At 35.5% G+C, this 15,838-nt stretch overlaps 5 protein-coding genes across 5 annotated transcripts; 2 read left to right on the top strand and 3 right to left on the bottom strand. All coding sequences in view use genetic code 12, as the record gives it.

Moving 5' to 3' along the window:
• Positions 1–37: 37 nt before the first annotated feature.
• Positions 38–1,786, top strand: CTRG_03955 (uncharacterized protein; the record flags this gene model as incomplete). Its single annotated transcript, XM_002549612.1, has 1 exon — positions 38–1,786. The coding sequence occupies one exon, from the start codon at positions 38–40 to the stop codon at positions 1,784–1,786; it is 1,749 nt and encodes a 582-aa protein (XP_002549658.1).
• Positions 1,787–1,938: 152 nt separating this feature from the next.
• On the bottom strand, positions 1,939–2,838 carry YMC1 (organic acid transporter; the record flags this gene model as incomplete). The annotated part of the gene is made up of 1 exon (XM_002549611.1): positions 1,939–2,838. The coding sequence occupies one exon, from the start codon at positions 2,836–2,838 to the stop codon at positions 1,939–1,941; it is 900 nt and encodes a 299-aa protein (XP_002549657.1).
• Positions 2,839–3,300: 462 nt separating this feature from the next.
• SOG2 (Sog2p) lies at positions 3,301–5,901 on the bottom strand (the record flags this gene model as incomplete). The annotated part of the gene is made up of 1 exon (XM_002549610.1): positions 3,301–5,901. One exon carries the CDS (start codon positions 5,899–5,901, stop codon positions 3,301–3,303), a length of 2,601 nt encoding a protein of 866 aa, XP_002549656.1.
• An 839-nt stretch (positions 5,902–6,740) lies between these two features.
• CCS1 (copper chaperone) lies at positions 6,741–7,490 on the bottom strand (the record flags this gene model as incomplete). Its single annotated transcript, XM_002549609.1, has 1 exon — positions 6,741–7,490. The coding sequence occupies one exon, from the start codon at positions 7,488–7,490 to the stop codon at positions 6,741–6,743; it is 750 nt and encodes a 249-aa protein (XP_002549655.1).
• A 3,284-nt stretch (positions 7,491–10,774) lies between these two features.
• GDB1 (bifunctional 4-alpha-glucanotransferase/amylo-alpha-1,6-glucosidase) lies at positions 10,775–15,343 on the top strand (the record flags this gene model as incomplete). The annotated part of the gene is made up of 1 exon (XM_002549608.1): positions 10,775–15,343. One exon carries the CDS (start codon positions 10,775–10,777, stop codon positions 15,341–15,343), a length of 4,569 nt encoding a protein of 1,522 aa, XP_002549654.1.
• Positions 15,344–15,838: the final 495 nt, after the last annotated feature.

The raw sequence follows: 15,838 nt of genomic DNA, 5'->3' as shown, positions 1-15,838 counted from the left end.
CCTTTTCTTGTTAGAGATCATCAACTTTCCACGCATCATGGCAGACCTAGATGCCGACAGTACTTCTATGCTTGACTTGCGGTCAAGTATAAACACATTGTATATGTTAGGTTGTACTGCTTTATTACCTTTGATTATACTTGGCATTGCGTTCTTCTATTCAGGGTTAACTCAACGAAGATCAGCATTAACCATGTTTGCCATACCACTAATATTGACACCAATGATTGTTATAGACTGGTTTATATGGGGATACTCCCTATGTTATTCAGAAGCAGCTAACCATTTCATTGGGAATTTAAACTTTGTGGTGCTAAGACAGTTCAGAGATGCATCAACAGCGGAGTTTACGAATTCGAGAGGTCATATTTTAGCAGGAGTTCATGTTTTATTTAACTTATTTTTTAAATTAGTTTGTGCTTCCTTCACATTCCCTGGTTGTGTTGCTGAAAGAGGACGAATTTTACCAATGCTTCTATTTGTTTTTATTTGGTCAACCATTATTTACAACCCTATTACCTATTGGTTTTGGAATACTAACGGTTGGCTATCTGTTGATTTGCATAGAATACCAGTATTGGATTTCGCTGGTGGGAATTGTATTCATATTGTTAGTGGATTCACGTGCTTAGCATATTCTTACATTTTGGGTCCAAGAAACCCCAAATTACTTTTCAATTATCGAAATGCCAATACAGGTCATATTTTACTTGGAACATGTCTTGTCTTTTTTGGATGGATAGGGTTTATTGCTGGTTGTGACTTTAAATTTTCATTCAATTCGGTATACATCATCATAAATACATTGATTGCAGCATGTGCAAGTGCAATAATTTGGACAGCTATAGATTTCTTTTTTTCAGCGGTGCCATTAGAAGGTGAAACGGTTACTGTTAAACCAGAAGATTATAACTTGCACGCCGTCGTTTCTTCTCCAATAGAACCTGCGATATCTCGAACTGGAGTTTCTATTAATCAAAGATATCACGAGTCAAAATCTAACTTTGTTGATAAGAGAAAATTCTCAATGATTTCATTCTCTTCGGGTATAATGGCTGGTTTAGTTGTTTTCACGCCTGGTGGTGGATACGTCTCATCAAATGCAGAATTCTGGAAAGGTATCGTATTTGGTGTTGTTGGTGGTGTAACAGGGAATTTGGCAACAAGATTGAAGTATTTTTTCAATATAGACGATGCATTGGATCTTTTTGCAATCCATGGTGTTCCTGGTATTGTGGGATCTTTGCTTACAGGTATATTTGCTAATAAATTGTATGATTCTGAAGGTGGATGGGTTGCTGGCCATTGGAAGCAATTTGGGTTTCAATTATTGGGAATTGTTGTTACCAGTGCATACGTGTTTATTTTGTCGTTGGTGTTCTTATATTTGATTGATCTAATACCTGGTATGCATTTACGAATTGATAAGGATTTTAACAGAAGAGAAAGGGAAAAACAAATAAATCTTCTGAATAAATTAAACAATCAAGAACTCGAGTCACAAGTGTCACCACATAACGGAGAGGATTCAAATACAGCCGTCACTGAGCTGGAAAGTTTTTGGGAAGAAGTTGAACTTCAAGGAACTGATAGTTATGAATTTAATGGTGAATACATGCTAGATTTTATGGAGTTTATTCGAGTTATTCGTCCTCAAGATTATGAAGATGATGAACCACCGGAAATAATACAATCACCAAACACGTACGAAACCTACCAAGGAGGTGCAGGGCACGATTTCGAATTACACCCTGAAGGAATAAACAATCTCAACAAACGAGAATAATAATAGACAATTATATGGTAATGATATCTTACTTTTTGTGTGTGTGTGTGTAAGTGTGTTTTCAAATCATTTTTAATGAACAGTTTAATTTTAATATTTTCATTTTGTTGTTCATTTCGATATCAAATCAACGTCTATTAATTCTACAACCTCTAACCTAAAAGTCTCATAGTAATTTCAAATACAGCAAAAGTAGCACCATTGGCTGGAGCAGCTCTCAATATAGTTGGCATAAAACCTTTATATAAACCTTTGATTCCTTGAGTACGAAGCACATCTTTAGCAACGGCCATGGCATTATTATATTTACCATTCTTGATTCCATCAGTTTGTAATTTTGATTTTATAACATCAATTGGGTAAATACCAATCCATAAAGTATAACCAGATAAACCACCAAACATACATAATTTCCAAGCAGGAATATCATTTCTTGTTAATTTTGTATCTAATTTCAATTCACGAGCAATCAATGCTTCATAAGTAGCAAAATAAATACCTAACCCAACAGATTCTCTAATCAAAGTAGGACCTAAACCTTTATAAATACCTCTGATACCATTTTGATCATAAATTTTCTTAGCACAATCAAATGGACCATTGTATACTTTATTTACTCCTGTTTGACTTTGTAATCTAATACGAATATGCTCAATAGGACTAGTTAAAAACCCATTGGCAAAACCAGCAACAGCACCACAATAGAAATAATCTAAAATAGTCATTGGTTGACCATTCAATTTCTTATCAAAATGACGCTTCATAAATTCATTAACGGAAAATTGAACAGATACACATGCACCAACACCTAATAATGGAGTTAAAGTACCTTTATAAAATCCAAATGGTCCTTCATTAGCTAAAGTTTTTTTAATAACATCAATGGCACCATTATATGTACCTTCTGGTGATGATTGTAGTCTAACTTTAACAAGATCAAATGGTTGACCAACTAAAACTTGAGCAATACCTCCCATAGTACCAGCAAAAAGATCTTTGGCAACTTGTTTGTTATCTTGAGTAAGTGGTGGTTCTTCTAATTCAATAGTCATGGTAGTATTAAGTGTCTATAATATGTGTGTGTGTAGATAATAGTCTATGAATAATAAGGGGAAAAAATTATAATACAATGATAAACCTGGTTTAGTTAAACTTAGACTGATGGATAGAAATTCTTTCAAGGGGATTCCTTATATAACCTTTCCAGTTTTCAAGTTGTTGATTGACCTGTTTGAATGAAAAGTTTTCAAGATTTTTTTTTTTTTTTTTTTTTTTTGGTTGTTGTTGCTTACTTATTGGAATGCGATGAATGGAACGGATCTGGATGCATAACCATGCGGCGGAAAAGAAAAGGGCGAAACAGGCGAAAATGGAATTAAAATTAGAGAGCAACAAGAGTTAACAGTCGACCCGGGATTCAAGTCCCGGAATGGAAATGAACACATCAAAATCAACTAAAATTTCTCAAACCCTGTATAAAAATATATATATGAAGAATCTAAACAAGGCAATAACTAATGGTTCTCGTTGTTTTTGGCCATGATTAACCCATCGAATGGATTAATACCATTTTTAGCATACATCTGGCCACTCGATTGAGGCGCCGTCAACGGGCCGGTACTTATTGCTCCATTACCAACAGTATTATCTAGTGCGTTTATATTGGCACTAGAATTTGCATTCGGGGGCAGTGTGAATGAACTAGTGCTGCTACCCATTGGGTTACGAATGCTTGTTTGGGCACTAATCGGTAATGATGGGGCATGTGCCGCAACAGGAGTGAATAAGTTCGATACACTAGGAATTGACATAAGCTGAGGTTGTTGAGGATTCGCATTGGATGATGAATCTGGCAATAATGATTTGTAAGAAGAAAGCTCTAACAAATAGGTGACCTCTTTAGCTATCTTTGTCAAATTGGACATCGATGCACGGATATCGTCAAGAATGTCGATATCTTTAACAATAGCCTTTACGGCTGCAAGTGTGCTGACCATATTTTTAATAAATTGATTGATATCTTCAGCAAACAATTTCTTAGTTGTTATCGACGGATTATTACTGATGGTTATAAGTTTGGTATTCAACCTTTTTATAACTTCTAATGTTGAGGAACAACAATTCGTCAACTCCTTAATCTTTGATGCAACACTTGGATGAATGGCTCCATCGTTTGCAGTAGTTGCCCCCTTGTTGATCGCTTTATTCAACTCGGAAAAAATGGCTTGTGTGCTCGAAGTAGCTGATTCAATAGCGTTGTATAGCTTTTCGTCAACTTCTTCAAAAGAATCCTTGACTGATGTGTTAATTGAAAGCTTCTGTTTTGCATCTGTAGGTGTCTTGACGTTTGGCTTTACAACTAGAATTAAATAGGCATTTTGCAACTCATTGAAAGATCCGTAAAGTGAAAGATAAACCATTCTGATAAAACAAACATCGATATTCGTGACAAATACGCTGATATTTTCGTGAAGTAGTTTCATGATTGATCTGAATGATCCAATGCAACTATGTAATGCTTGTGCAATCTGTTCAGAATTATTACCTGATTCTTCCATTAATTCAAGATTCTCGACCAAAGAATCTATGTTAGATTTTGTACTATAAAGAAACGAAACCATCTTCATTGTTACCTTCTTGTCTGTACAAAATGATGTAAATCTCCGAATTGACGAGTGCAATTCGCTGAATGAGAAAAGAATCTTTCTGGACACTTTGATTATAGTTGGATGGGAATGAATCTTTGTAGAATGTTGATTATGAGACTTGGTAGGTGAGCCTTCGCTAGGGCTAGGTACATTTGAGCTTGATCGCGCTGTTTGTATCTGTTTAGGATCTAAAGTAAGCTTTTGCGAGTCAGTATGGTGACTAGGTTCATCAGCTGGGATTTCTTGTAATGTGGATAAACGTTTGAAGTATGCATTTGACTTATGCTCGGTGTCGACACTTTCCGTCTTTTCTAACATTCGGTCGATTTCCCGGAGTGTGTTTGATCTCGAACGGGAAGTATTGGATGGAGTTGCTACGGTAGAAGTTGGTTGTTTCACACTTGTGGATTTGTTACCAGGTATAGACGCTGTTGATATGGTAGTAGTTGGCACTGTCGATGGAAGTGAAGAAAGCTGTGCATCCGAACTGTTTAATTCTGAAGCGTGATGAATTCCATCATTGGGGACCCTTTCAGAATAATTCACGCCATTAAGTAACCCTTCTTTTGACTGGACTCCTCCTTCATCTGACTTTTTGATGATTAAACCCATTCTACGTGATGCCTTTGAGGAAGCTGTTGACGAAGATGACTGTGGTGGTAATGGTGAGGTTGCTGCTGTATTTGCAGAACCTGCCGAAATGGTTGACGATTTATTTCTTGAAACTAGAACATCGTTGGTAGTTTGAGCCCTTCTTATACTTGGAGGAGTACTGGTACTTGCTGTTGTTGTAGTTGTATGGTGCAGGGAAATTTCATCAGTGCTAACAATAGTGGAAGATGAAGCAGATGAAATGGTTGACTCTTCAATTTTCAGATGGAGCAAAACTCGGTTGACGACCAAATAATTCTTCAACTCTCCAACCCAATCCAAATCAGGTTTTTGTTTCTGAAATGCACGTATGATCTCATTTGACGGAAGAATTAATGGATTACCCGTAACTTCAATCAAATTCAAATTTGGCAATTCGCCTAGTTGTGGTGGCAAGTACTTGAAATTGTTATCTTTAATTGACACCACCTTTAACGTATATACCCAGGATAATGATTCGGGTAATGTTTCTAGTCTGTTCGACGCCAAGTCCAATATCTCTAGACATGGAAATTTTTCAAAAAAGTCATGTGGGATGTAGGAAATCAAATTTTGGTGCAAGTCAAGATATTTCAAACGTGAAGTAATTCTGTGAAAGTTAGACGGTAATTCGATAAACTGGTTGTTTTGTAGTGATAATTTCTCCAATTCCAATGGCGGATCAAAGCTATTCAAGAACTCATATATGATCTCAACAACCTCTGACGGTTTTACACTGACATTTAATGAATTCAATTTAATCGATTTCTTTTGATTAATGGCATCAGTTTGCTCCTTCAACAACGAAATAATGTGTGATCTGCCACTCGTGTTCATCACTAAATAGGTTCTTCAAGGGGGGACGGATATATCTAACCTTTTTGAATTTTAATGAGAAAGGGGTGTACACAGGTTGACAAGGATGTATTATTCACAAATGGTAAGCTTTCTGTAAGACCAATAGTATACAGTAAAATAATATATAGATCTAGACAAATGATTAAAGGTAGTAATTAGGGATGATTGATTGATTGAACTGTATCGTATTCTTGTTCCCTGTCTGTTACACACACACACAGGAACTCTGCCTATTTTTTTTTTTTTTCTTTTGGTTTAATTTGATTTTGTATGGCAATTTTTTTTTTTTGCTTATTATTATTTATTTATTTGTTTCTTTCGCTTTGAATCGCAGTGTGAATGTGTGAGTATAGTATGAGTACAGGCGTGTGCGTGTATTGTTGATTTGGTACACTTTAATAAGAAAATGTCATCACAAATTCATTTTCGTCATGACTTGTGCATTATCGTCAAAGGATCCTTTTTGCATATTCTTAGACAAAGGTACATCAATAAGTAGCTCTGGTAAATCAAGGTTCTTCCTCTTAACAACAGGGTTGTTTTTATTGTTGTTCAAATTGTTTCATATCCTAGACTTTTTTTTTTGTCTGTCGAGTAACAGGGCCATCCGTTTAGGCTCTAATTTACAACCAAACTTTAACTAGGGGGAACGGGGATTCTGGTACCATTTCGGTCCAATTACAACGACAATGGGCAGACAATTTCGGCCGACAATATTATTTTTTTTTTTTATGAGTATAAATTTCGTATTTATTAAACGAACGAATGCATGGTACATACTCTACATACATAATATTCAACTCTTTTCTTTTCTAACTCTATACAGCAATTCCCTTGGATTTGGCATCTGTTCTTTCTTCCCAAACAGTCTTTCCACTACAGCTGCAAACTTGTTTATCATTTTCCCAAGCTCCAGCAGATCTTGCAATGACCCCACAAATTGAATCCGGACTGACTTGATCTTTCAATTTGGATAAAATAATACTTCTGCCGATTAAGTCATTGACACCTAATTTGGCATGAAGAACTGCTTGTCCAGAATATAAATCCTTATCGTCGACAACTTTGGCACCAATAGAATTAATAGTAGTTTCCAGATTAGCAGCGTCGTTGACCTCAATTGGTTGTAGATCGTAGAAACTGTCACCAGTGGATAATGCACCTTCAGAGAGGTTTCCTGATTTTCTTATAGATGGGTAGTAGGTTCCTTTTGGTAAACCATTGACTGTTAAATCAATGAACAAATCTTGTGGCGCCACACCGACAATTCTAGCCAATCCCTTGACTGGATGATTGAAATCTTTTTGATCAAACGACTCCAAAATACAAACAGCTGCAGAATTAGGTTTACCTGTTCCTCTAATAATGGCATCTCTCCCTGTACTTTGAATTGCTTTGGCAATTTCACTTGGAGCTAAAGACCCTTCAGTCGTGACAAGGTTATCTTTCAAATTAATGTCAAACTTCTCAACCCCGTCTAGCTTCTTCAATACATTTGCAACGGAATCAACACATGATCCACATTCTAAAGGAACAGCAAAGACTATTTCAAATGGATTTAATGTCATGTTTAATAATGCTAAGTAGTTGATTGATAATACAGGAAAATGAAAGGAAATGAAAAGTTTAGAAAAAATTAAAATAAAAATCAAGTTCGCGCCTAAAATAAACTATGTAAAAAAAAAACAGCTGATTAGTAATCGAATTATACGAGCATACTAAGGTTATGCTAAGGGGGGGGGGCAGGGGTTGAAGTAGAAGTAGAAGAATCCTCAAAGTTGTATGGATGTAGAATTGAACGTGTGGAATTGTTAACAGATTACAGTGAAAATTGACATTGATTTACGTGAGACGTATATTCGTGTACCTAATACTGTAGAAAAGCATTGTAGGTTCGAAACAGTAGCATTTCTCTTCTTAAGTCAATTATAGTGATGTGACTATACATTGTTAAAAGTTTTATAGAAATTAAGTGATCATCCTATGGATATTAATTTGTATGTAATGGTTATTCCGAATGGCAATGGTAATTTTCATTTCATTTCTTGACAAATTTATTCTGAAATAATAAAACTGTGGAATCATATGAATACAGAGTATCGGCACTAAATTAATTTAAAGCTTAGTGATGTTCCTGTGAAATTATTGTAACATTTAGATAAAAGAGATGATTACTGAATTTGAGTATGTGAAAATTCAATAATCTACATAATTGTTGTTAAATATTTCTCGGAAATAGTTCGATTTTTCCCCGCATATGGTAGCATCAAATATATAAAGCATAACAAAAAATACCTACACAAATATCCCAAAAAAACTCAACTATAAAAGGACAAATAAATTGCAAAAATAAAAAACTTTTTTACAACACTTTCTTTTTCTTTCTTTCTTGTTTTTATCTACAATTAATATCAATTACTTTATTTATGATATCAGTTTTATCAAGTGAGTATCAATTGATGTGTTTTAATCATAGATGCAAATACTAACTTCAATATAAGGTGCTGTAATCCATTATCCATTACAAGCTTACAAAGAATCAAAGGTTATGTGTCCCCCTTCAGTTATTGCTATATGTTCCCCACCAGTTCTTGCTTGTGTCACTTGGTTAAGTCATTGCAAAGAAATTCAAACAACTGTTAGCTCCTTTAGTATGATGTACAAACATAAGAAGAACCTTCCAAATAAGATAGCAGATTGGGAACACATGTTATCTTGAACCTCATAAAAAGGGATCAACATATACACAAAGGGGCAATGTTGATTAGTGAAGGTTCTTCAAAAGATTGTGACTGGTCATCACTATCTTTAAAAGCTACTGATCGGGATATTGAACTAACCTATCCCGATCAGTAGTAGTGGTGGTTTATTACAAACCTCTACTTGTAGAGGACCAGGTAGAGGACTGTCGACCAGTCCCCTTCCCTCCTGGTTCATCCTCTATCTATTCCCCCTTGGGCCAGTAGGGGGACGCGATATGGTTGCTCAAGCAGAGGGCCATAGACGGGCTGGGTCGGCCCCACATACATATGTGGGCCCAGTTCGTCCCTCTCCTTTAATTAGGAGAGGTGGTAAGTGGGAGGGGAGGAGACCAACCCGTCATCACTTGGTTCCTCTTCCCACCACTTGACATACAGTACCGGAACATAGGAAGAAACCGAATACTTCCTAATGAAACCCCAATAATGATTAAAATTAAACGTAAATATCTATAGTTAGCAAAATAGTCACTTTTGAAAATGAATATGTTGATAAATGTTGAATTGAGAGGAAAGAACTAGAAATCGGGACTCAAAACCCATTTATAATCATCAAGTAGATCAACAGCTTTAAATGTGTATAATCATCATTAAAGTATGATCAAATCAACTGAAAACCAGCAAAAATGACCATACAAAAAACATTAGTAAATATGTCACGTGCAAATGTAATGTGCACTACCTTTGGCTAATTGCCGCTGGTAATGCCCTAAAGGTTTGTGATTGCAAATTGCCGTGCTGATTAATTCATCTTGTAGAGTCCATTACGTGTTCTAGTGATAATTTTTCACTATAAATATCCCCTTTTACCCTCTGTAGGCTGTGTATTTTACTATTTAGAAATCTCCATACGATATTTCCCTTGACAAAATAGGTTTAAATTAATTAAAAAACAATAAAATAAGCACACCCGAGTTAAATTAAGTTACTATATAGTGCAGGATAGAGGTTAAACCATTGAAAATGTGTATAATTTGCTGTAGTTTTTTTTTGCAGTTTCGTGGAAATGTCGTGAAGAATATTGAGGTTTGTTGTGGTACTGTATGAGTTTGAAGTTATAAAAGTCGTTGCATTCATGGTGTCAACTAATTTTGAGTTTGTTTTTCGTTTTTTTGAAACTGAGAGTCTACACCCAATGATGTAATTAGTTCTAACACGAATGAAAAAAAAAAAACTATATCCATTATATCCGGTAACTCTTATCTGAGGAGTCTAATTACGACTAGGGGGTGCAGCTTATCATGGTCAAGCAAACCGTGGACTCCCACTTGTTATATATTACCGAACACGCAATAATTCTTCGAAAATACTGGTTATTTGAAAAAGCGGCAGCAAACGAATTGGTGAAGAAACAGGAACGTTAATAACCTAGTATGGTTGTTCTTGTTGATCTTCTAGGGGGCCAGCACAATTGGATTGCGCCCAAGTCGTACTTACATTTTTCGACTCATTTGCGCGACCCATTTTTTTTTTCATATGAAGGTAACGACAGAAGGAGGGGAGACAATTTGTCGTTCTAGAAAACTGTACAAAACGGAAAACAATAAATTGGACGATACGGGGGCGCGCGTTGTCGACCTGGAGCTACCGGGGGAAAGAGTGAGAGAGAGTCTAAAGCGAGCAATTAAAACACTTTTGTTGCTTCACGGAGTTCTCCCCCGCCTTGTGGTGAGCACAAAATCTAGCATTCCGGTGGTTCGGATATTGTGTGAACACACTCCCTAAAAATTACTAATTAATTATTCACCTCTACATATAAGGCAATCCTTATGATGGAATTGAATACGTAGAAGGTGAAAAGTTTTACACAATACATGCTCCGTTATAACCATCAGTTTATATATAAATTAGCTAATATTTTGTTTCTTTCATTTTGTTGTTCTTTTCTTTTTTTTTTTTTTTTTTTTTTGGAACTGAAAATCTAATCTCCCAGCAATCCAAGGTTATATAAATTTTTTTTATTTTTTTTTGGACAACATTTAATTTTTTTTTCCTTTTCCTTTTCTATATTCATTCTTTTTACTTTTTAAAATTCCTCCAAATATCAATTGGATAAGTAAAAACATATCAATTTCACGAGTGATAACAACGAAATGTCTGGCAAAGACGCAGAAGCTCGTACCATCTTATTCCGATTGTCAAATCTCGGAGAACCAGTCAACAATGAAAACATAAATAATGGGGTATTAATCTTACCTTCATTGGAATTACCAAAGAATTATAAACCTGGTGACTTATTATTCAAGTTGAAGTTTCAATTGAATGCTGCAAGTAAAGTTTCAAGAAACGGTGTATTCCGTACCAATGTCCCACCTTCTTACGAACAAGATTTTGATAGAAATACTCATTATAAAACTCCAATAAACACTTCATTTCATCAAGATATTAATTTCACTATCCCAATCTACAAGCCTGGGGCCTACGACTACTACATTACTTATGACGACGAAAATGATAAATCCCGAACCACAGCCAAACATTATTTTATTGTTCCACCAAATTTGACAATCAATGGGAAATTTGTACCTTTTAATAATATTAATGTTGAAACTGTTGTTTCCAAATGGATTGGACCATATGAAAACTGGGATAAATTCTTTAAGAATGTCTCTAAAAAGGGATATAACATGATCCATTTCACTCCGTTGCAAGAAAGAGGAGAGTCAGACTCACCGTACTCAATCTACGATCAATTGAAATTCGACCCACATATTTTCAAGGATCAAAGTTTGGCAACCAAACAGATCCACAAGGTCTTGAATGATAACGATTTGTTGTCGTTGACTGATGTTGTGTGGAATCACACTGCTAATAATTCCGAATGGTTGAGAGAATCTCCAAATTCAGGGTACAATGCCACTACTGCCCCTCATTTAATTCCAGCTATTGAATTGGATGGTGAATTATTAGAATTTTCCAAAAATTTGAAAACTTTGGGCTTGCCTACTGAAATTAAATCTGACCACGATTTGAATGCTGTTATGGAAGGAATCAGCACTCATGTTTTGGACAAATTGAGATTATGGGAATACTACGTGTTTAACAAAAGAGAAATTGTAGAACAATTAGAAAGTTCATTCACCAAGAATAAACATGAAATCAACCGTGTTCATATTCCAAGTGATGTTGATGTCAACGACTTGAAACAATTGGCCAGTTATGTTTTGAAAGCTGCAAATGTCCATGAAAAGATCATCATTGGTGAAAGATTTGCAAACAAGTTACAAATTGACATTTTGTTGGGAATTTTACTTTCAATTTATGATGTTAATATTGATTTTGAAACCATTGCTCAAAAAACCGAAGAAATTGTTGATGAAATCAATGTTGTTCCATATGCCACATATGATGATGATATTAAAAGTATTAAACAACAATTGGGTGATAGAATCAAATACTTGAGATTGGCTGATAATGGACCAAAGTTGGGTGAAATCACTGAAAAAAACCCATTGACTGAACCATATTTCACTAGGTTTACTGACACTGATGGTAAACCTCAAGCATTGGCCAACAATGGTTGGATCTGGGGTGGTAACCCATTGGTTGATTTCGCTTCTAACCAATCAAGAGCTTACATCCGTAGAGAAATCATTGTTTGGGGAGATTGTGTCAAGTTAAGATACGGTGAGAGGTATCAAGATTCTCCAGAAACCTGGGATAGAATGATTGAATATTCTAAATTATCTGCTAAAGCATTTAATGGTTTCAGAATTGACAATTGTCACAGTACTCCATTACATGTTGGTGAAAGATTATTGGATGAAGCTAGAAAAGTCAATCCAAACTTGTACGTCATTGCAGAATTGTTCTCTGGATCAGAAGAGATGGATAAAATTTTTGTTGAAAGATTTGGTATCAACTCATTGATCAGAGAGGCTATGCAAGCCTGGAATGTTGGTGAGTTGTCTAGATTGGTTCACAAGCACGGTGGTAGACCAATTGGGTCATTGACTTGGTTACCATTGGATGATTTCTCTTACCCAGCAGACCACGAGCCAGTTAAGAATAAGTATATGGATGGATATACTGAATTGGAAATTCCAAAAGTGTTGACTAGTCAACCTCCACATGCTATTTTCATGGATTGTACTCACGATAACGAAATGCCAGCTCAAAAGAGAACTGTTGAAGATACTTTGCCAAACGCTGCTTTAGTTGCATTCTGTAGTTCTGCCATTGGTTCCGTTTATGGTTATGATGAATGTTTTCCACGTTTGTTGAATGTTGTCAGTGAAACTAGACAATATGATTTGAATGACTCCAACGGTATTGGTGCAGTTAAGGCTAAATTGAACAAAATTAGAGATGATTTGGTTCAAGAAAGTGAAGATATTATCCGTGACCATGAAATGTACATTCATCATTCTGGTCAGTATATCACCATCCAACGTTACAATGCTCGTACTGGTAAGGGTAAATTTTTGATTGCCCGAAGTAAATTTTCCAATAATGAAAGTTATGAAGGTATTGAGCCAACTATTTTAGGTGGTACTAAGGTTAAACATGAATTCAGTTACACTTTAAAGAAAGTTGGTGATTATGTTCATTCTGACAAGATTCTCACCGGTATCCCAGTAAAGGTTGAAGATATTGAAGCTCCATCTGTTGAATATACAGGTAGTGGTGATTCGATCATTAGTGTCAATGCAGATACTTTTATCCCAGGTTCTATTTCTGTTTTCTCAACTGAAATTCCAGGTGTTGATGTGTCTTTGGACACTTATGTTAAAGAAGGTGCTATTCATGCATCGGTTGAATTAGATTTGTATGACTTGAATGCTTTATTGTACAAAGCTTCAACCGAAGAATTGGATGCTAGTTATGGTAAAGAAGATGTTTATGATATTCCAAATTACGGCAGATTGCAATATGCTGGTTTGGAAGGTTGGAATACCGCATTAAAACACGTTATCTGGTCTAACAATTTGGGACATCCTATTTGTAACCATTTGAGAGATGGTGAATGGGCATTGGATTACATTGTTAACCGTTTGGATAAGTATGTTGAAAAATCACCAAAATTGGGTAAGTTCCAAGAATGGTTGAGAACCAGATTTGATGCGGTCAAGAAAGCTCCTTATTTCTTAAGACCACATTACTTTGCCTTGATTGTTGGTATTGCTTATGAAGCTGCTAGATTCAGAGCTATTAGACATTTTGATCCAAAATTACAAATTGCCACCAATTTTGTTCAAAGTTTGGCGTTGACTTCAGTTCAAATGGTTGGATTCATGAACAATACCTCTTTAGTTCCTGATAAACAAGTAGCTTGTTTGGCTGCTGGTTTGCCACATTTCAGTAACGACTACATGAGATGTTGGGGACGTGATGTTTTCATTTCCTTTAGAGGGTTGTTGATTGTTCCTGGTAGATTTGATGATGCTAGAGAACATATTTTAGGATTTGCTAAAACTTTGAAACATGGTTTAATTCCTAATTTATTAGATGCTGGTAGAAACCCGAGATATAACGCTAGAGATGCAGCATGGTTCTTCTTGCAAGCTATTCAAGAATATGTTACCTATGCACCAAACGGTATTGCTATTTTGGATGAAAAAGTGACTCGTAGATTCCCATTGGATGACACTTATGTTCCATGGGATGATCCACGTGCATTTAGTTATGAATCCAGTATTAGAGAAGTCATCTATGAGATTTTGTCTCGTCATGCAAAGGGTATCAAATACCGTGAGGCCAATGCCGGTCCTAACTTGGATAGTCAAATGAGGGATGAAGGTTTTAATGTTGAAGCTGGAGTTAATTGGGACACTGGTTTTGTTTATGGTGGTAATCAATTCAATTGTGGTACTTGGATGGATAAGATGGGAGAAAGTGAAAAAGCTCATAACAGAGGTATTCCAGGTACTCCAAGAGATGGATCTGCAATTGAATTACAAGGTTTATTGAAATCTGCATTGAGATTTGTCAACCAATTGAATAAAAAAGGAGCATTTGATTACACTGAAGTTGAAAAACCAGATGGATCAAAGATTTCTTTAGTTGACTGGGAAAAATTGTTACAATCCAACTTTGAAAAACATTACTATGTTCCTGAAGATCCAAAGGATGACCACAAATATGCCGTTGATCCTTCTTTGGTTAACCGTAGAGGAATTTACAAGGATTTGTATGGTTCTGGAAAACCATATGAAGATTATCAATTGCGTCCAAATTTTGCCATTTCCATGTGTGTTGCCCCAGAATTGTTTACTCCAGAGTTAGCTCTTGGTGCTATTCATCATGCTGATAAAATCATTCGAGGTCCAGTTGGTATGAGAACCCTTGATCCATCTGATTGGAATTATTGTCCATATTATGAAAATTCCATTGATAATGATGATTTTGCTACTTCTAAAGGTAGAAACTATCATCAAGGACCAGAATGGGTATGGAATACTGGGTATTTCTTGAGAGCTTTCTTGCTGTTCTATTGTTTAGCTAGTAACTGTACTCCAAATATCAAGATTTTGACATTGTTGAATGAAAGATTACAAGGTCATATTAAATGGATTAAAGAAAGCCCATGGAGTGGATTAACTGAATTGACTAATAAAGATGGGGCATTCTGTAATGATTCAAGTCCAACACAAGCTTGGAGTGGAAGTTGTTTATTAGATTTATATTATGATTTGTCCAATGATCCAAATTTCAAGTCCTAGATCTAGAAATAATTTAGAAAGAAAAGATTGCGCTTAATTTGTCTTTGATTTTATAGATAATTTGATAAAAAAAGATTAAAAATATATATATATACACGTGTATTCTATTGATTGATTGATTGGTTGATTATGTAATTTTGTGCGATTCAGGAGGGGCTTGACCGATATAGGGTAAGTCTATGCGTATCGATAAGCTCGGTCAATTTCTCGACCAGCCCGCAAAACAACAAATTTGCTTAGCGGGAATCCAACCCCATGTGACTGTTAATTAGAACAGAAAAATAAAAAAAAAAATTGATCACAAAGCACGCACTCATGTACTCATTAACACCACTCATATTAAGTGGGAACGATAACAGTAAAAATTTACATCAACAATTCAAAACAGTATTAATGAAGAAAAAGGGTTGATGTTAAATGAATGATATTTCGGGTATTACAACTTAAAAGGTGGGGTTTGTATAGCACGTCTGTAATATCATTCTTTGTTTTCCT

Source organism: Candida tropicalis (genome assembly GCF_000006335.3).
Source record: "Candida tropicalis MYA-3404 genomic scaffold supercont3.5, whole genome shotgun sequence".
Taxonomy (NCBI): Eukaryota; Fungi; Ascomycota; class Pichiomycetes; order Serinales; family Debaryomycetaceae; genus Candida; species Candida tropicalis.
This window is presented reverse-complemented; position numbering and strand designations above follow the sequence as displayed.